Source organism: Choloepus didactylus, chromosome 3, assembly GCF_015220235.1.
Source record: "Choloepus didactylus isolate mChoDid1 chromosome 3, mChoDid1.pri, whole genome shotgun sequence".
Lineage (NCBI taxonomy): Eukaryota > Metazoa > Chordata > Mammalia > Pilosa > Megalonychidae > Choloepus > Choloepus didactylus.
Genome location: NC_051309.1, coordinates 49,951,119 through 49,973,435, shown reverse-complemented (window position 1 = coordinate 49,973,435; position 22,317 = coordinate 49,951,119). Strand labels below are relative to the sequence as shown.

Sequence of the window (22,317 nt, the reverse complement as noted above, 5' to 3'; positions counted from 1 at the left end):
ACTGGTATGAACAACTGATGGTATATTATGGATAATTATATGGTTTGTGAATATGCTCTATAAAATTGTATGGAAAAATAAAAGTGGATAAAAGTGCTGGAGAAAACATGGAGAGAAGGATGTACATATTTCCTGTCAGTTAGGAGGTAGAGTGGTATAGCCTTTCTGAAGGACAGTGGGGTTTGTCTACAAGAAGCTAAGTATGTGGGTGTCATAAGGTCCTGCAGCCACATTAGGGGTTATTTACTTGGAGGATCTGAGAGCAGGGACATGAATGGACATTTGCACACTGGTGTTTATGGAGAGAGTATGCATTATTTGTAATGGGTGGAGATGGCTGAAGGGTACATTGATTGAGGAACAGAATGGTGAACTGTTGTGTATGCATGCAATGGAATATTGTGCAACTGCGAGAAGGAGTGAAACTGTGGGATAGATACCGAGGTGAATGGAACGTGTAGACAGCATTTTGAGTGAACTATGACAGAAACAAAAGCAAACACTAATGCCTCATCAAAATGGACTAACTACAATGTGTAAACTCAGCATTGAACCTTAGAGCACAGCTTATCAGGGGAACGCTTATGGTAATGGTCCCTAGATTGTAAGCTCTTATAGCAGTCACATTTGTTCCTGAATTGTAATGGCTATCTACAGATTCTGAGATGCTGATCCCTTTGTGTATAACCTGATTGATTCCTGGAAATTGGGGTATCTATGTGATACCTTAAACTGAGAGCTAGAACTTGGCAGATACAAATGTCAGTATTAGCATCTGTTGCAAAAGCTGAAGAAGAGTCCAGATTTCAACTGGAGATATGAATGAAGCAGATGTGGTTAGGACTTGGGCAAATCGAGCTAAAGGGTAAAGGACAATACTGACTGCATTTTAAAACCTCAAATTCCATGTGAGACCAAGGGAAGAGATGGTTCATTGGTTCAAGAGCTATATTTCCTAAACAATTTAACTCTTACAGTTTGTTCAAATACCATAATTACATGGACCTTTTATGAGGAAGTGAGACCTGGTAGGTTTGCATAGGTTAGTGTGAAATAGTGACACATCCCAAAGTAATTTGGGCAGAGAATAAAAATATATATGCATGGCCCCCCTGAGAAGCCAAGGGAAAATGCAGAGGTGTTGGGCTTCATCACCTGGATTGTTGCTGATGTTCTCAGCAAACATCGAGGCCTGAGGTTTGATGTGCCGAGCCCCCTATCACAGGACTTACCCTTATGAGGCTCGTTACTGCAAAGGAGAGGCTAAACCTGCTTATAATTGTGCCTAAAAGTCTCCCCCTGAGTAACTTTTTGTTGCTCTGATGTGGTCTTCTCTCTTTAGCTAAGCCAACTTGGTGGGTGAACTCACTGCCCTCCCCACTACATGGGATCTGACTCCCAGGGGTGTAAATCTCCCTGGCAATATGGGATATGATTCCTGGAATGAATCTGGACCAGACACCGTGGGATTGAGAACATCTTCTTGACCAAAAAGGTGACGTGAAATGAAATGAAACAAAGTTTCAGTGGCTGAGGGATTCCAAATGGAGTCGAGAGGTCACTCTCACGGGCACGCTTATGCACTATATAGGTAACCCTTTTTAGGTTTTAGTGCAGTGAAATAACTAGAAATAAATACCTGAAACTATCAAACTCCAACCCAGTAGCCTTGACTCCTGAAGATGATTGTACAGCAATGCAGCTTACAAGGGGTGACAGTGTGATTGTGAAAACCTTGTGAATCGCAGTCCTTTTATCCAGTGTATGGATGGATGAGTAGAAAAATGGCAACAAAAAACTAAATGAAAAATAGAGTGGGGGGATGATTTGGGTGTTTTTTTTAACTTTTTTTTTTTTATTCTTCTTTTCACTTTTTCTGGTACAAGGAAAATATTCAAAAAATAGATTGGGGTGATGAATGCACAACTATATGATGGTACTGAGAACAATTGATTGAACACTTTGGATGATTGTATGATATGTGACTATATCTCAATAAAAATGAATTTAAAAAAATGCAATTGGAGCTTAGTTGAGTTACATTCCCTTGCTCCTGGAAGGTACTGCTTTTTTTTTTCCCACAGAGAAGTTTTGCAACTCATCCTGCCATGCCAGTGGGGGAGGTGCTCGAGCCCCACCTTTTGGGGAGCTTTGCTTACAGATCTATGCTGTGATCTCAGCCATTCCACCCATTCCTGACTGGTGTACGATGTTGTCCAGTCACGGATGTCTCCCCATCAGTTGTTCCAGACTATTTTCTGTATATTTACTAGTTGCTCTAGGGGACTAACTAAATTCCACACCTTCCTATGCCACCATCTAGACCTGTCCATTATTTATAGACTTTTATTCATCTGAAAATAAAATAAAATGAAACACAAACAAAAGCCATGGTTACTTTCTTGAAGATTTATGAGCCAGTTGGGAAACAGAGGAGAAAATATAGAATTGCAATATATGATCTTGCAGGAATGAAGAGTTTTTTAATTTATAGAGATACAAAGAGAGCAGACTTTATGGTAAGAGTACAATTTTCCATCCAGCCTGGTAGGGAACATGCCCTATTGGGGAATGGCAAGGAGTGGAGAGTTTTAAGATGGCCTGGAGCGTAACATGAGCGTGAGGCTAGGGAGGGGAGGAAAAGGCACAGATCATGCTAGATGTGTTGGCAGGGCATGCTGTGAATTTTCAAAATCAGATCATGTTCCTGTAAAGATTTTTAAAAGAAATCATCTGAAACTTTATGTTTGTAAACCTTAAGCATCTCCTATGTGGAAAGTGGCTAGGAAATGATCATCACATCAATATCTTCTGAAATATATAACCCATACCATAATTTTATAGAAATGGAAAAATCAAATCTGGCATTTTTTATAGTATATATTTAGTTTTCCTGGAAAACATAGTGTCATATGTATTCATTTTAAGCTGGGATTTGAGGGACCACAGTTGGAGAGGAATGGTTGCATAAAAACTTACTATGTTGCATAGACTCATCTCTTAATCCAGGTTTTGAAAATTGAATTCCAATTAGATGACATTAAATGGGGAAAAAATAATGATTGGACTGCAGAGACTGAGGGTGGAGTATGCTATGACTTTTGTTCCACTGTAGGAGCATAACCCAGAGCCCCTGATTATTTCTTATTTATGTGCCATTATCTGTGGCTGACACTTACTATAATCATCCACTCAATATTTGTAAATGATTTGATATTTTCATAAGTATTTGGACTTTTTAATCTCCTTTTTCACTAACCCTAATTGTAGTTTCCTGAAATTGCCAGTATGTGAGTTATTTTCAAATATGTGGTGACTGTGGTTTGATGCTCACAAGAAAGTGTCTAAATTTCCAGTTTAAGGTGTGCAATTGAATATTTTAATTGTTTATAATGTGTTTGCACAATCATTCATTGACAAAATTTTAACACCCAATAGATTGCCATTATTCATCACAATTGTGAATTGTGTTTTTCATCTAAATTGAATGTATTCTCTAATTTTAAGAGAGACAGCAGAGAGAGTCAGAGAAAGAGAGAAAGGAAGGGAGAAAAAGGACCAGCTGAGTTTTAGTATCAGGAAGTTAAAATAGCAGAATGAATCATTAACTGGTCTGTATGAATACTTTAACCTACATTTAAACAGAAGAAAGTTTACTTGAAAAATATAATATTTTAAGTGTTCTAATAACTTGTCACAGTCCTTGTGTTACAACTAGTTTCATAAAATAACTGTTGAAATCATCATTCCCAACACATTCTTGCTAACAATATGATATCTCACTGTTCTTTTAGGATTAGAAAACAAATATTACATTCTACAGTTTCTTTGAAAACAGGAGAGATGATGACTCATACAGACTTGACAGGGTGCTTAGTAGTTGTTTCTTTTTTCTTTTTTGTTTTTTTTTTTTCGCTGCTGGGAAGACTGCCTGCTCATCTTTTCTTGGCATATACTTAAAACAATCCAGCAGACCCTACACAAGCATATGCTACCTCTTCAAGCAGTTTTAAACTATTATGCAGTAAAACAGTTTGAATGAGACCTTCCTTTTTCAACCAAACAAGGCCAAATAAAGTAAATTATTTCCTTTTCAGAAAAATATGTAGTCAATTGCAGAAATGCATGTGCTTTTTCCCATTGTAAGTGGCAATACTGTTAATTACCTAGAAGAACAATCTTTCTGATTCCAAATTAACTTCTCTTAATGTAGCTCTCTTTTTTAATTATTTAGAATTTTATTTTTGTTCAATTTTTATAGTGTCCTTGTTGTATCTAAAATATTTACTATTTTCAAAGATATGCTATTTTGCATTTCAGGAATATACAATAGATGTCTTCTTTCGACAAAAATGGAAAGATGAACGGTTAAAATTTAAAGGTCCTATGAACATCCTTCGACTTAACAATTTAATGGCCAGCAAAATCTGGACACCAGATACCTTCTTTCACAATGGGAAAAAATCAGTAGCTCATAATATGACCATGCCAAATAAGCTGCTTCGAATCCAGGATGATGGGACTTTGCTGTACACAATGAGGTTTGTTTTTAGGTTTGTTTGGGTATGTTTCAGGTTTGATATGTTTTTTTTGAATACTGAGAAATTCATATATTAAAACAACCAGCCAATCTAACAGTTAAGTATTAGCACAAGTTGAAAGTATGCATGAAGTATGCATGATATGCTTTATAAATGCTTAGATATTTAGAAAAGTTAAAGATAAAAGTTTTACTCTTATCTTAGTATGCTAGAACTTAAGAATTGCTTTAATTATTAAGGATTGATTTGTAGCCTGTTTATTTTTCTTGATTCATAATATCATGATTTAAGGTTTTCTGTATTCCAACATGTTAATTTACTTTCAATATACCATCAGATATTCCGTCAACATTTAAGTGATTTTATGCAAGTTTTTACCTAATTTAATATTTTGATCCTCCTGATGAAAATATTCTGAAGGAAAAAGTATATAACCTCATTTCTTTTTTCTTTCAGAGATGCAGTATTTATTTAATAAGACTTACAAGTAAATCGATATCATAAACATATATATTAGGTCGAACCATATGAAATTGTCATTTGGAAAATCAAAAGTGATATACAGAATCAATTTTATATTGTTCAAACTTTAATGCGATTATATAAAGAAATAAACAGTCATTGACCCTAACAACTATTCCATTAGGAATATTCAAATCATTTAATGTAAGTCTTATGTAAGAAAATAAGTACCATGAAAGAAAGAAAAAGAAAACACATGTAGTAAAATGATGTAGAAACTAAAATTACAATGTTTAATAAAAGCTTGAAAGTATGGTTATCCTTCAGCATTATATGTAGACACACGTGAGTTTGCTAAGCATTTGATGTATTATCATTTCGTATGAAAGTTAAGCACTGGATTTCAATTGTGAAAGTTATTTAAGAAAGGGCAATAATACAATCCTGTGCTGTTTCTGATCTTTAATGAAAAAACTCTTGAGGACTCCTAGGTGGCCATTGCCTGAAATGGAAAAGTTAGCTATTCTTTCTGTCCCTCTTCTGAACTTTGAAGTACATTCAGATGCAGTCCCCCTGTTGATGTTGCACTTTGTTCATTTCTATGGATCAAGGCAATGATTGAATATTTTGCTTTTAAAGAAATGCAGACACAGAACACCTAGTGTTTTAGAAAATATTGCATGGAATTCTATTTAAACACCCTCTTTGAAATACATAAACCATAATTGAATTGTGGGCCACATTTGCTTTGCTCATCGTGAGAAATTCTTCTATCAGTTCTATTTAGTGCCTGTCGTAAACATTTGCCTTTGTGCTATGTATGTACTTTTTGTGTACACAACACCAAGTGAAATGGAATAATTGATTACTTTCTTATTAACAAATTTGCTATGATTACTTTATTGTTATCCTATAAATACAGAAAAATGTTTGTTGAACATTCATAACTTTTGTCCATAATTTAGACAAAAAATCTAGTGTTAAAAGGAAATTTTTAGGAGAATCATCTATATATATGTCCATATCTATATCTAAATTTATATCTATGTATCTATATACCATAAATGATACTCATTTAAGTTTTAAATTTTTTTATCATATTTTTATTGTATAATATAACATATGTACATAGAAGTGATAAGTTTCCAAGTGCAACTTAACAAATAGTTAGCAAATTTCAAAGGTTTTAAATGTTTTCAAAGGTAACTCCTCTGAGTCAATATTAAATTTTTATATCTGTTTTGCTATATAGTTGTTGATTAAATGATGGGACAAATGGCTTTCGTTTTATGCAGGAGGTTTTTTTTTTTTTTTTTACATTTTTTTAAGAGTTCAAATATTACTAATGAGGCTAATGGGAACACAGCCCTTCAAAAATGCATGTATAACTTCTTAACCAACCAGAAAGCACAAAATGGCTATGTAAAGTATATTTTTAAAAGATATTATCATTACTTCAGCTCAGATTTTGTATGTCAATCTCTTCTGAAGTGTCACCGTAAGTATGAAAGAACTAAAACACATCTAAATCTTAAATATCCTAATATGATACTATAAGGAAGGTCCTACCACATAATTAATTCTATTGACAACAGTAACGTGATTTATCTTGACTTGCCAGTTTATTGAAACAAAATAGTGGAATTTTGACTTTTAGGCTTACAGTTCAAGCTGAATGTCCAATGCACTTGGAGGATTTTCCGATGGATGCTCATTCATGTCCTCTGAAATTTGGCAGCTGTAAGTACAGGGAAAAATGTATATGTTTTGGGTCAGTAATATCAAAATCAAAAAGTCAGTAGCACTGCTTGGTTGTATATTTTCTTCTCATGTTATGAAATGCTTAACACTGGTCCAGTAAAATCCAGAACTATAAGACATGCCAATTGGATTGCCCTCAAGGAACTAATTTGCTAGCTCTCTGCTATTTCTCAAACATCATTATATTTTAATCATGGTATTGAAATCGTCATTTACTTCATTGCTATAAAGGACATTATGTGTTTTAGTACATGCAAAAAACTAACCATGACCTTCTTGACCATCAGGGCTATGCCATTTTATGTTCTTTTCCAAGTGTTAGCGCATTAAAAATGCATTATGTTTCTTTTTGTCAACTAAGATGAATTGTAAAGGACAAATTCAAGTGTTTATTTAAGTAGCAATCAGCCTGTTGCAAATGGCAAGCACGGAAGCAATTGTCTTTCTACTTTCTAATAGAAAGGATTTGTTTTTCATCACCTAAAATAAATTTGAAAGTGATGAAGCAGCCAGACTGCTACACACAGGTACCTTCTGTGTATCAAAAACATCTCAGAAAAGGCCCTCTGCCTTTGGCCATTCTTTAGGTAACTGGTTACACCTTGTATGCCGAACTGCAGCATTCATCTCTGGAATAATTGACAAGACGGAAGGTCAAATCATCTTCCTAGGAACACAAGGCATTCAGGGAAGGATCGGGATGAATTTGTGGGCACAGCTAAGCAGCTTCGCTCTTGTGAGAGTGCCCCATTGCCTAACTTTTTTAGAAACTGTGCTTTCTGTGACATCCCTTTCTTTGTCCATTCAGGGCATTTGCCTTTTTTTTCTCTGTTGAATAGAAATGCACTTTTCTCACCTGATAAAAAATATGTATGAATGAATAGTGCACCTTCTTTTCCCAGACAGTATCAAGGAAAAGAAAACAGAGGAATGATGGCTAATATAAATACAAATGCCCTATTTTGATGACCATAGTTCTGTGGAATGAGTAGTTCAATCTTGTTTGTTCTGTACATTCTTACAAAAGCTGTTGGTTCTGTTTTCTTTGAGAATCTCCACTTTAACCACAAAGCCTTTTTTATTGTCATGAAAACCATCACTTCAAATACTGGCATCTCTTCCAAAATTATTTAAATTTGTCAATCATGTTATACAATGTAAACATGATGCTGAGAAAACTATAGCAGATGCAGCAGAGAAAAATTCATTTGCATTGCATAAGGGGAAATAAAGAGAAAACTGAAAAGCCTTGACACCAAATAAAAGATTTATTCAGGAGTCAGTAATAATGTAAGAACAGAAGGAAAGGCATTTTTTTGGTGGACAAGGAATAGTCACTAACACATCAAATGTAAATGGTATGATGTTTTTAATTCTTAAAATAAACTAAATGCACCTGAAAGATTTTAAATGAAAATTTAAAAATATTTTATGCTGTATATACAGAGGAATGGAATTTTGTATGCTTGAGAATTTAGCAATTAAGGTATTCCTATATCGAGAAGTGATATGGGCAACATACAAGTTTTTTGCTATGCATTTTCTATTTAAGATATTATTTTTAATTTTGTTGTCTTGATGGTTATTATCTGCCACAGTGAATAAACAATTTGTATTTATTCCATTTATTTCTAACTTTTACTTGCCCATAGTAGATGCTTGCTGGATAAATCTTAAACATATAGTATAGATATCAATTTAGAATAATAGAGCAGCAAGCCAAACCCAATCTTAAAAAGTTGGCAGAGCGAAGTTTAGCAAAAACAGCCATGACTTTTTCTTCTAGCTATTTATTCCTCTCTTTATTAACCCCCCTCCCCCCAAAAAAAACAAAAGTAAACAAAACAATGATGGAATTTCTGGAACTATATCATTTTCCTCAAAAAAAAAAAAAAAGGATATTTTCTAAATGGTTACAAGTTTTAATTCAGTTTTGTTTTTAATTCTTACTGTCCCACACCTTTACCTTTCTCCTTGTTGTTTAACTTGACTTAAAACCTCGTGAATGGACGTCTGGGCATATACCTTGCATTAGCCCAAAATAAAATGTAAATTGCCTTTTTGTATAAAAATTTGTAATTGCAAGTGATTTGGAAGTATTTTTCTTAGCTATCAAAGGTTAAGAATCAGTCAGCATGCATCTGTTGTTTCACACATCTTAGGAACTCAAATATTTATTGTCTAAAATAACTAAATATAATTAATTAATGACTGTCTTATTGGAAGATAGAATTTATGATAAAAAATGTTATAAACTGCCTGCCTTTCTCTCTGTTCATTAAGAAACATTGCAATGGCCTCTAGGTTTATATGTATGTTAGTGTATGGGGAGAGCCCCCTAATCTGCTCTGAATAATTTTCTGCTGTCTCCTCTCTCACCAGCCCCAAATCTAAAAAACATATTCTTGTCTAAATAATGAAATGCAGTAACTGATATTTTAAAAACATTGTGAAGGATTAGTCATTTTCTTTAAAATATTCTTGGGCTCTTTTCCAGTTTTCTATCTTCTCTAACAGCAAATCACATAGTTAAAATAGTATGAGTTCATTCAGCTATCCAGCTGGAATGAACTGAGCATATTTTCTGTGTATCAGGCACGGTACCAGGTTTGAGAGTTGTGGACATAAAATTGGACAGTTCCTGTCCTTCAGTATCTCGTTAGATGATTTCTTTAAAATGCTGTCTTTTTGTGGGATTTCGCTTTTTCTTATTCATATTAAAAGTCAGATCAAAATTTGAAAGTGGTCAAATTGTACGTATTTTTTAAAAACTTGATAATTTATTAAGAAATTCACAACTGCAGATTATTGTGAAGTCCTTTTGATGTAAAGTGGCCTATGTGATATATCTTTCTGGTTTATCATAGTCTGTGCATTTGAAATTAGATTGAAGAGAGTACCATGACATGGATTCATGGGGCAAATTTTATCCCATACTACGAAATAAAGTCACTTGATGACCTGTAAATGAGTTGCCAGTTGTCTGCATTCCCAATATTACTCCTTATTTAATCCTCTCAACAGAATCATTAATGATTAACTAACAGTAATTAAAAATTTCAGAGTATAAAATAACTAGTATTTATCATGTATATGCTTTATATGAATATTTCTTTTTATTTATATATATAAAACTACATAGATATAAAGATATACATGCATATATACATGTTTTATAATCCTATTTAAAATTCTTAACATAATGTAATTTTATTGCAGATGTGGATGAATACATGTACAACAAAAACAATATTTCACTAACATTAACATTGAGGTGGCAATAAGAAAACCAAACAACATGGCAGTATGTCATTGAAAGACCATGCAGCAAAACAGACTCAAATTCATAAACATTCACCTTATTGTTAATGATGCTTGAGTGGAAATTTATTCGTGATCACTAACCTTGGGTTACGTTTGGTATCAGAACCACCTCAACGTAGTGGTGTTAAACTAGAAAACTTAGAGATGGCAAGGAAAAGAGCTTTCCGGGAGCCTGGAGAGCTGGAGACAGATATAACTGCCATGAATAACTGGCCCTTTCTCTCCCTCATTTGAGGATGTGACTGTGACGCTGGGCTTTGCTCAAGAACTGGAAGTACCTAACATTTCTAAACATTCCCATGAGCAAAAGAACATAACATTTCTTTAAAAGGACAGTAATATAGCAAATAATTGCCTGATTTTCAACTCTGGCATGACTGTACCTGCATGGAGAGTTCAGCTCTATGCCCCACAGAACACAGAAAGGCAAAAAAAAAAAACAAATGCCAGTGCTGGGGGAAGGCTAAGACAAGAAATGCTGCCTGCACTCCAGCTCTGGAACCATCTCTCTTCCGTTAAATTCTGCATCCTTGGTCAAGTAAATCAGCAAGTTTTATCTAGTCAATATGTGTTTGGTCTCTTCCTGTCAATCCATAACTTAACTGGGATGCTAGGAAAGTGTAGTCCAGTGAGATCTGTTGCATTAACCAATTTTCAAGTGAACATGTTTTGGAAAGGGCTTGCAAATTGATAGAGCTATAGCATTCTGACTCGCATGGTCCACAATAATTAGTTGCCATTCTCTTAATGAAATGCAGTGTCATGATAACTAAGTCATTAAATTCTTAACTAGGTTTCTTTTCATTCCAGAAAGCAGTATCATTTTGGATTATGATCTTATTTAATAGTGATTATTCTTTATAAATAAACTGTTTAGTGGGTCTTTGGACATCTATAACCTGTTTACTACAGTGTCTTCATCTATTACCTTGGTACTAAGTGGGGGCATTTCAACCATCTCAGAGCCCAATGTTTTTTCATGCTATGAAGAGAAATTTGTCCTTCACCTTTCAGTGGTTGCAATGAAAATAATCTCATGGTCATGATTGTTTCACCCTTTATATTAAAATTGTAAATTCTCAGGAAACTTTGGCCCTAATAAATGCCATCTATGTATATATTTGGCCCTAATAAATGTAATCTCTCTCTCTCTCTCTCTCTCTCTCTCACTCTCTCTCTCTCTGTATATATATACACATATACATATATATATGCATACATACACACACACATATAAAAACACTGTTTCTTTGAAATAAACAACTATGATGTTACATTCTATTGATGGTTCTTACTAAAGTGCCTAAATTTTTTTTTCTGATTTCCTACAGATGCATATACAACTTCAGAAGTCACCTATATTTGGACTTACAATGCATCTGATTCAGTACAGGTGGCTCCTGATGGCTCCAGGTTAAATCAATATGATCTTCTGGGCCAATCAATTGGAAAGGAGACAATTAAATCTAGTACAGGTTAGTAAAATGGTCTAAAGAAAGTCCATTTCCTAAGAAAATTAATATTCCAGATATCCTAAAACCTTCTGCTCTTGTGGTTCACGGACCAACAGCATAGACTGTGCTTAAGAGCTTTTTAGAAATTCAGAATCTCAGATCTCACCTCTTACTGAATCAAGATCTGTATTTTAACAAGATTCCTGGAAGGTTCACTGTGCACAGTGCAATTTTAAAAACACTGGCCTAAAAGCCACTACTTATTTAAGAAGTACATGTCTTCTCATACAAGTTAATTTTCACATTTCCCATCAAACAAGTCCTACAATTTCCCTAGTTTTCTATTCTTCTTTCCCCTAGTCTGGTAATTTATGATTATGCATCTCTGATTTATAGATAATTACTACTGGCCTGTGTGGAAATGCAGATGCCTTCTCTAAGGGCCACCCTCACCTAAGAAAAAGCAGCTGTGTAGACTAATTATCTTACATCTGGCAATAATTAAAACCCAGAGAGCAGAAAGGAAGATAGCTATGAGGATCAGATAGACCAGATGAAAACGAATAAAAATAGACAACGATAGAAATTCAGAATTGGTGATGGTGTTAAAAGTGGAAAATCCAGGCCAGTCTTGGAAGTGAGGTTGGAAATGAACAGTTTAAAGAGCCAGAAAGGACTGAGTTAGAACAATCAAAGCAGAGACTAAGGTTGATGCCAGCGGGTCGGAGGGACCTGAACAAGTAAGATAATTCACGGAGCAAAGAGCATTTATTAATTCTGTACCCCCTTGGTCAACAAATATCATTTAGAGAAATAAACGAATACCATAATCATGGGACATGCAGAGCTAGTTTCTTAGTAATATTAAAATTCTCTTTGAAATAGTCTTGCTATGCTGATGAGACATTTAAAGATGATATAATATACTTTCCATGTCATATATGTGATTTTTTTTTTATTAGAGACTTCTTTCCCTAATCCTTTCTGTTCTAAAAAATAATGTTCAGATTGTTGACTATTACGATTCTTTAAGCTTCTTAAATTTTTCTTCCAGGTGAATATACTGTAATGACAGCTCATTTCCACTTGAAAAGAAAAATTGGGTATTTTGTGATTCAGACATATCTGCCTTGCATCATGACTGTCATTCTCTCCCAAGTGTCATTCTGGCTTAACAGAGAATCTGTGCCTGCAAGAACTGTGTTTGGTGAGTGAATGACTACACGCTTTGTTGTACAGAGCATTATATTTTACAGCATACTTTCAAAACATTACCTCTTTTCATCCTAACTACAGTGTTTATGATATGTGGGGCAGAGAGCGTTGTTTCACCTTATAAATGAGGAAATTGAGACTCAGAAATGTAGACTACAGAATCAGTGATGCTGACTCAGTTAATTAGGAACAGTTCTTAAATCATCTGGAAAGAAATCTAGTTTTTCTTTTGTTAGATCACATTGCTTGTCAACACTTGTCCCCATGTTTGTTAAGGAGAATTTCCTTGGGTACTTAATTTTGGCTGTGGCAGCGCCATATTTCTTAGTCTTTATTTTTGTTTTGTATGTTTATTTTGATTTCCTTTTTAGATGAAGAAAGATGATTTTAGTACTTCATTATAAGATATATAAAGACCTCATTCACTTCCATTAGTATGTTCAATAACATAGATGTTTTTCTTGATTAAAAACATGCACAAGAATTCTTTTACTGCCTTTTAGATTTATGAATTAAGCTAGAGCACATTTTGCGACAAAGTAGATTACCTTATTCGAGAATGTTTTGTTGAGAACCTATTGTGACAGATAGAACACCATGCCATTGAGATGCAAATAAAAATAAAACACAGTCCCTGCATTCACCTAGCTCAATACAATGGAGGATGCAGAAGAACCAGACATAGAAACAGAGAACAAAAATATAAGATGAAAGCATTGTAATAGAGGCATATGCAGGTGGTTATAGAAAACAGCAGTACTGATACTCTCTAGGGGAATTTATTGAGTAAGTAGGTGGTTTAATATTTGAGCTAAGCTTTGGAGGATGAGTGGGAATTTCCCAGGTAGAAGAAATGGGGCAAGAAACACAGCCAAACAGAATAGATTGTGCAGTGGCATTGAGGGATGAAAGAACATGGTATGTTCAGTGATGGTGAAGTGTTTCAGTGTCAGGGGGATACAGATAGGAATATAGTTTGGTGGCCAAGATGAGAAGAGCCTTGTAGGCCATGTTGATACAGTGTGCCTTTATCTTATAATTCTAGCAAGCCACCACAGTATTTTTAGACCTTAGAGATTGGTAAGGCACTTAGAACAATGCTTGAAAGTTAGTAAGTGTTATCTAATTCTTCTTACTAATCTGTTCCTATTTTTACCTGAGAAAGATCTGGCAGCCTTGTAGAGGATAAATTGGAAGATGCGAATATCCGAGGCAGGGAAACACGTTGGGAGACTTCTGAAATAGAACAGGTGAGATATAAGGAGGTCATCCCAACATAAGACCGTGTCGAAAGAGTAAAAGGGGAAGGGTCAAAGGATGTTTAGGAGAGAGAATCAGTAGATTTGGTGAACATATATAGCAAAAGATGAAAAAAGAATAATTTAGGGTAATATTTAGGTTTTTGCTTGGGTACCATGATGCCATTAATAAAGGGAAGAAAGAGGAAATGTAGCAAAAATTAATGTAGTTTGAGTTATGTTGATTTTAAGCTTCTTGTGGTATCAAGTAGATGTCCAGAAAACCAATAGAAATCACATGCGGAACACAGATGACTAGTGAGGCTGTCAATAAATATGGTACTCATCAGCTACCAGATATATAACATGTAGATTTAGAATTTGTTCCCAGATAAATTAGGCAGGTGAATAAGAGAACAGAGGACAGACTCCTTAAAAATAATAACATTGCATGATTTACAACATACAAAGGAGCTAATTTGAATGATCAGTGAATTAGAAAGGAAACTAGGAGATAACGGTGCTGTAAGAGACAAAGAGGAGAAGTGCAGAAAGAAATACACGTGTGTGTGTGTGTGTGTGTGTGTGTGTGTGTGTGTATGGTAAGTCTAAGAGACAGCCAGTGAATTCGACTAGTAGAAGGTCACTGACATTAATGAATTAAGTGACAACATAACTGAGTTACATCAGATTAGAATGCTAATAAGTAGTGATAAAGGGGAGAAAGTAGTATAGACCACACTTTGAAGAAGAGGGAGATTGAGGTAGCTGGAGAGACAGGTGAGTCATAGTAGAAAATCATTATCATCATCATATCTATGGCAACTGTTAACAGGAGAAACTCTTCTATGCTAAGTCATGTGTTTAGGTGCATCACATACTTTTTTACTTCTTACTGTACTCAGTGAGTTAGATTATAAAATCTCCAATTCAAAGATGAGAAGGCTGAGATGCTACGATTTTAACTATCTTGTTCAGGTTCTCAAAACAGAACCTGACTCTAAAGATTAAGTTTCTGGAACTACATTACATTGACTTCATGTTTCTCTTTTAAGTGGAAGGTGTCAAGAAAGAGAAAGCAGATTGACAGTATTGAAGAGGAAGGGGTTTCTGATGGTGTTTATTAAAGAGAATACTCAGAATGGGTCAGTTTAACCAGCAGAAAGAAGGAATCCTGCTTCTATAGCATACAATGGAAAGAACTCAAGATAGGTTTTGTCAGTGCTTCCCTGTTTCAAAACCCTCCCCTGGCTATTTACTGAACACACAAAAAAATTATTTATCTTGAAAAAAACCTTTTATTGCATCATTGGAGGAACAAGTTTGCTTAGAGGCTATGTCACTAGTTATAAACGTGAATTAAACTGTAATAACCTTAAGAAACAATATGGTGAGTTAACATTACAGCAAAGTTATGTCACTTTGATAGCAGAACTTTTGTGCAACTAGATTTGATGGGAAAGCTTTATAAAGAACTAAGCAAAACACTAATGCATTAGGAAGAAACGAGGGAGAAGAAAAGGGGAGAAGGGAGAGAATTTGCCTTTAAAATGTATGTGCCTAAATATCAAAACAAAAAAATTTTCAGAGAAAAAGTTTCAAACAGCTTATGTCTGCAAAACAAAATTTAATTGAAGATTGTTAATATTTGCATATTGTTGCAATGGTATCCATATTTTCTTTGTACTAATATTACATGCAGATGATATATTTTTTCTTTTTCATTACAGAGCAATTTAAATAAAGTGCTACATGGTACTGTAAAACTTGGTTATTTTCCAAACACAGTCCTTTTCAATTGTTTGGGCTAAGTGAAATAAGCAGTTGATAATTTCATAACTCATAATTGAATTGTATAGCAGAATACAATATTCAGAGCATATGATCCTTTATGAGCTGTACATTTAAGAAATAAAATACTGGCATTTGAGCTAGCAGTTAAACTTAGGCCGTATAATAGGATTTCACAGAACATTTCAGGAGAGTAATGGTCCTTGATTTCAGCTGATGGATAATGTTCAATATAAAATATATGTGATATACTAATACATTAATACCTTCACCTGTTACTGCACTGAACAGTTCAAAAAAGGCTCCCTTTCCACTTTCTCCTGTTTTTCTATGGCATTTAGTAAACATCTATATTATAGCACTTACAACATTTCATTATAGTTATTCTGCTTACTTGTATCTCTCTTTCTTCAGTCAGAGATTCTACACATTATTATTAGCACAGCGCTTAGCACATTGTAAGTACTATAGAAATATAAGATGAACAACAACAGGGTGGGAAGAAGATAAAGTTATCCGTGGCATTGAGTAATTCCTCCATATTAAGCTCACTAAAGAAAAAAGTATTGGAAAATAAGAATGTGTTCAATTTAAGCATCAGTAAATGAGTTTCAACTATTATGAATAAAGCCAACAAAACAAAACATACATACACTCATGCCCACAGAATCCAGAATAAGATTTATAAAAGTAGTTAAGTATCCTCAGAAAAGAGAAGCAATGCATCACAAGCTAGAATAGAGAAGTGATGATAAAATCTGGAAGACTACAAAGATTATATCTGTAAGAGGAATGCGTGTTTAGAGTACTAGAAGAACATATAGGGAAAGGAAAGAAGGAATATATTAAAAAAAATAGATGAACACTGTTACAGAGAATCTGTAATTAATCTTGAAGTAATGAAAATACCAAAGAAAGAAACACACACAGAAGAAACAATGAAAGAAAAAGTCATGAGTTGAAAGAGCATTGAGTTAGTATATCAAGGAACTTGGACTCAGAGGAATCTTTCCAGATATCTATTTGTAAATTTTGCCAAATTATTGAGCCAAAAGACAATATATATATATATACCCAAAATAACAAGAAAATTTTCATTTTTGTGGCTTTGAAGATTAGATTGCATGATTTTTGGAACTTGAATTATACAGCAAAAAACATTTTCAGGAATAATTACATGGTAACTAAAAAGAAAAAAGATGATTGGGACATTATTGATATCCAGAAAGACCTAAATTTACAAGTAAATATGCGACAAACCAGATAAAATAAAATGATGATGAATTTATTTAATAAAACTTGTGAGGTAAACAAAGATTTTATAGGATAAATCTCATAGATGAAAATGTTAAAGATACCAATAGGAGCCTTTGCCTGTCCCAAGTTCAGAGGACAGATAAATAGATGAATAAAAACTTAACTTTGAATTGGCAGAATGAGTTAATATCAGGACTACCAAATTTAGCCACAGACATATTTATAAAGTTAAATGATATGTGCTACATATATAAAATTAAAAATCCAGACAATATTTGAAAGTATAAATTATTTGCCTGAATTATTTACAATTCAGGTTTAAAAATCCAAAAAGTCATCTTTTCATGTAAATTGAGACTGTTGGATGGTGAAAACATTCTTAGAATCTTCTCTACAATTTATTCAGGGTAAAACTTGAACTAAATATAATTGTGTATGTGTGTGCACATACTAAATACAATTGAGTGTGAATGTGTGTGTATGTGTATGCCTGCACATGCAAGTAAAACAAACAAAAATGCTATGAAAATGTGCCTGGAATGGGATTTGAAAACTGCCCAGTCTCCTTTTTCTGCACCCTCATTCCATCCCTCACAGTTTTCTGCTTCCTCCTGAGGGTGAACATTATCATCTGTAACTGATGCACAGTAGTTACCTAAGCAACATTTCTACCCTCTCAAAATTTCTCTCTCTAAATTCATAGTCAGGTTTACAACCTCTCTGCTCAGTGAGAGATCATTAAATCATCTCCTTCCCCCCTACCCCCAAGGCTTTCTGTGGTGGATAATCCACCTGAGTAAAAAACACTTCAGTTATGAAATTAATATGCCCTGGGAGACAGATGTCAAACTTCTCAACCTTTGAGGTCTTCCTGGGCTGCATGCTGTGAATAGAATGAGAAAACAGAGTGAACAAGACAGTAGACAGAGGAATTGAATTAGAATTTGCATACCTTGGTATTAGACTTTGTTTGATTGTATTGTGTTTTATTCATCCATTTATTGTCTTATATATTGCATTTATTTTGTGTTTATTTAGAGCCAACTCGATGTCTTTCAAAAATATCAATTCAAGGGAACTGTCCACATGTCTTGTAATTATAAAAGCCTCCTTTGACTTCTTCTGAAAGTTTATGCCCAATTCATTCAACAATAACAAATATTTATTGAACTCCAATTTGCTAACACTGCTATAGATGCTTGCGATATATCCTTGAGTGAAAATCATACACAATTCCCTTCATGATAAGGCAGCAGTTTTCTGTTAATAATAGTACAAGTAAGTGCTTGGGAAAACTTTTAACCTCATACCTTAGGTTTTGTGTTTTCAAGGTTCCTGATAATAGTGCGTTTGCAATATATGAACCCCCTTTTCTTATACATGTAGCTTATTTTGTGATATTGTGTCTTGTCCTTTCAGTTGCTTAAATTCTTCCTAAATATATTATATACATTCTTCCTTTATAAGAATAAGAAATCATCATGAGGAATTTGCCGACTATTTCCTTTATATTTGAAACCAAATCAGTTTTGAAGTTTAGAAGTTTATATGAAATACATCCTTATATTTCTGTGTTAATATTATATTCTGTATGTAATAGAGAGTTTTTTTTCCCATTTAAAACTAAAATCAACAGACATCCATTAGGTTGTAAGTGTTTGCCTATTAAAAGAGTACAGGGAGTTCAAATGCTTTATATTCAGTACAAAGTAAAAGGTATATGCAAGTCATTGGCTGCTTGTCTTATGTTAACTTTGGAATAGTTAAAACTCCAAAAGGGTTATGTTTGGATTGTTTATTTTTCTCCTCAGTTCTACAGATTCCATTGTTCAGTTTGTTTATACAAAAGAACCATTCAGTGGATTAAATACAGAAGAGGTATTGTTTTTAAATGTAAAAGAAGCCTAGAAGTAAGTGGTCCAAGACTGTTATGGCAACACCACGGGTATCAGAGCCCAAAATATTTCTACCTTTCAATTTTTTATATCCTTAACAGATAGTTTTATTTCATAGCCCAAAAAGGCTGTTCGTGCACCAGCCACCACATTTATATTCCAGGCAACAGGGAGCAGTAAGTGAACAAGGGCAAAAGGGCTCTTCTAGCTCTTTCTTTGCCAAATAGTGTGATTTCCCCTAAGTTTCTCCCAGCAATCTCTTTATATGTCATTAGCCAAAACTTGGTCTCATAGTCTGGGAGTCTGATAAATTGCCACCTGAATAAATTCACTTTTATAATATCAAGGGTAGAATAAATATTAGCTTGGTAGCTAGCAGTTTCTGCCCTAAGAAAAATAGTTGCCGTGAAGTTCATAAAGGAGTTAAGGGCACATATGTATAGCCATTATTGTTTCAAAGACTGGCCCTGTTACTATCAGAGTGAGGGACTTCTGGAAAGTTTCCTAACCTCTCTCTACCTTAGTTTCACTCCTCTGTAAAACTGGGGTAATAATATCTAGATCACAGGATAGTTTAAGGTATTAACACCCACATGCATACATAGACACAGAGCATTTAAAACAATTATGGGCACATAGTAAATGCTATGTAAGTAGCTGGTATTATTATTACTATTAATTTATTCTCTAATACTTAATTCTCTCCTTCATGTCAAAAATATGTACAAGATGGTCAGATCTTGTTTTAGTTTGAATAACAGTAATCACCTCCCATGATGATCTAGTTTAGGAGCTCTGAACTCTATAAACCTTTAGGGAAGATAGCTCTGGGCAGGGTGCCAGCCTCCTCTACATCATGTCATCAGTACTTGGTTTCGTTGGAAGGGAATTTCCAGAAAATTTGAAATGCACCAGCATGTGTTCAGTTTTAGTCAAGGTTGCTTCAATTGTAATGAAATGAAACCCAGGTCAAGCTGAGTTACACCATTTTGTTAACTTTATTCTAATCAATCATGAGCATGTATAGATATCTACCAGAAACTGCACCAGAAACTCCTGCTTAGGTTTGTATCCTATCTCAAAGTCCCATAGTTGAGTCTTGTGGTGACACCTGGGTCATGTGCTCATCCTTGATGCCATTATCCCTGCCAGGTAAATACTTACAAATTAACCAGGCTTGGGTCAGCTCCTTAAGCCAGTGGGTGCTATCACATCCAGCCTGAGAGTGGAGGATGGGTGGTTCCCTAAAAGAAAGGAGAATTGGAGATGGTTACTAGAAGGAGGAAACTCCACCCATCCTCACTCTTTGTTGTTTTTCTATCTGATTTGTATCTCCATTATCTCTGTAATGATAACCTTGATTTCTACTTCCTTGAGAAAATTGAAGCAGTTAGAATAGAATCTTCCTAGAAAACCACCACATCATTGACCCAAGCTTTTACACCCACATACACTACCTAATCATGTCTCTATGTAATGCCAGCTGTACCACCTGTGTACTAGAACACATCTCTTCTCACGCGATCAAGGACATCATTCCAGCAATTCTCCTCCCCTTCTCTAATATCATCAGTCTCTGTAATCCTTACTGGATCATCCCCAGCAACAAACCAAATACAATATTATTTATCCAGTCCTCATAATAAATCACCTGACTACTGACCACCCATTTACCACCTCATTTCTTTGTTCTCCTTTTAAGCAGATTTCTTTGAAAGAGTTTATTCGCTGTCTCTAATTTTTCTCCTCCCATATCTTAGACTCACCTTAATTAGGCTTTTATTTCCACCTGTCCACCAAAACTGCTTCTGCCAAGGTTCCAATGTCCTCCACATTCATTCATCCCAAATCCAAGGGCCAATTATCAGATAAGCTTTCTCAAACTATCAGCAACCTTTGGCAGAGTAGATCCCTTCTGAAAAATGGGAAGAAGTTTCCTGGTAAATTTTTCTGTTTTTTGTTTTCAGGAAAGTCACACTTTCTTGATTCACCTGTCACATGTTATAACTTGTTAGTCTCCTTTGCTAGTTCATTTTTTCCAGACCTCTTCAATGATGGAATACTCCAGGACTCAATAATTAATCATTTTCATCTCTATCTAGACTGTCTACTTTGGTGATCTCAGCATTTATCATTGCCTCCTACCATTTATATGTGAAAATTATGAAATTTATAGCTTCTTTCCTGCCCTGAAGACACACACTTACTTCCAACTATCTTCCTTACATCTTTACTTCTGAAAGGTCTCAGGCTTTAACTCTAAGATTGCGGTGAAAGATTCTATTAGATGTTTAGTAAATATCTCAAGTTCAGCATGCACAAAAAATGAACTTCTGATCTCTCACCTCTCAATATCTAATCCACCTGCAGTCTTACCTTATCAGTGGATCATCCATATCTAATATCTTAGTCATCTTTATGTTTCCTTTTTCATACACTCCATATCCAATTTATTGAGAAATGCTTTCTTAGTATCCAAAACTTGATCCCAGTAGACCCTTAACTGCCTCGTGCTTTGACCCTTGTGAAAGTCTGTTCCTGACATAGCATCCAGAGTGCTCCTTTCAGAATGTTAAGTCAGATCACGTCACACTTTTAATCCAAACCATTCCTTGGCTTACCACATAACTCAGAGTTGGAGCCTGAGACCTTTCAGAAGTTAGTAAATCCCTATGAAATACAGACTCCCTTCCCCACCAAGCTCAACTGCTGTTAATTTTTTCTTCTTCCTCACCCTTCCCTGGATTCAATCCACACTGTCTCCCTTCTTATTCCCATGAATATGCCAGATATTGATCTACCAGATCTGCCTATTTCCACTCTGTAGACCTCTCTTTCTTCAGATATCTTAGGATTTTCTCAGCTGTCATCTTCTGAAAAAGGTCTATGTGTCAACCTTACTTAAAATTGTGAACTCCTTTCCTAACCCTGAATCTTCTGCTCCTCCTGACCCTACTCTTATTTTTACACCATAGCTCATATCATTTTCCAACATTATATAGAAAAATATATTTTGTTTAACTGCTGTTTTCCCCATACAATGTAAATTCAAGAAGAGAGCATATTTTTATCTCTTTTTTTTTTTTTCTACTGATGCCAAGGGCCTAGAAGAATGCTTGGCATATAGTAGGCCCTCAAAAAATATTTTTGATAGAATGAATTGATACATGCTGGGTAAGAGAAAGGAAATTTCCACTCCATAAGTATGAGAAAAAGTATTATTTTTCTAGATCACAGTATGGTATAAAAACAAAAATTATTCAACTGTAGACTCTTAGAATTAGTAAGTTGTTTTCATTAAAGTGGTTAGAACCATGGAGCACACAAGATCCATAGATTCCCTGCATATTAGCAAAATAAGTTGGATAATTTACAGGGG

At 34.6% G+C, this 22,317-nt stretch overlaps 1 protein-coding gene across 5 annotated transcripts in view; it reads left to right on the top strand.

Moving 5' to 3' along the window:
* GABRA2 (gamma-aminobutyric acid type A receptor subunit alpha2) overlaps positions 1 to 22,317 on the top strand; it is a 159,909-nt gene that overhangs the window by 93,850 nt on the left and 43,742 nt on the right. For all 5 annotated transcript variants that reach the window (XM_037829719.1, XM_037829721.1, XM_037829722.1 and 2 more), the window contains 4 exons: positions 4,321 to 4,541; positions 6,661 to 6,743; positions 11,420 to 11,563; positions 12,597 to 12,749. In XM_037829719.1, the coding sequence (XP_037685647.1) occupies positions 4,321 to 4,541; positions 6,661 to 6,743; positions 11,420 to 11,563; positions 12,597 to 12,749 (601 nt within the window). The remainder of the gene's footprint in view (positions 1 to 4,320; positions 4,542 to 6,660; positions 6,744 to 11,419; positions 11,564 to 12,596; positions 12,750 to 22,317) is intronic.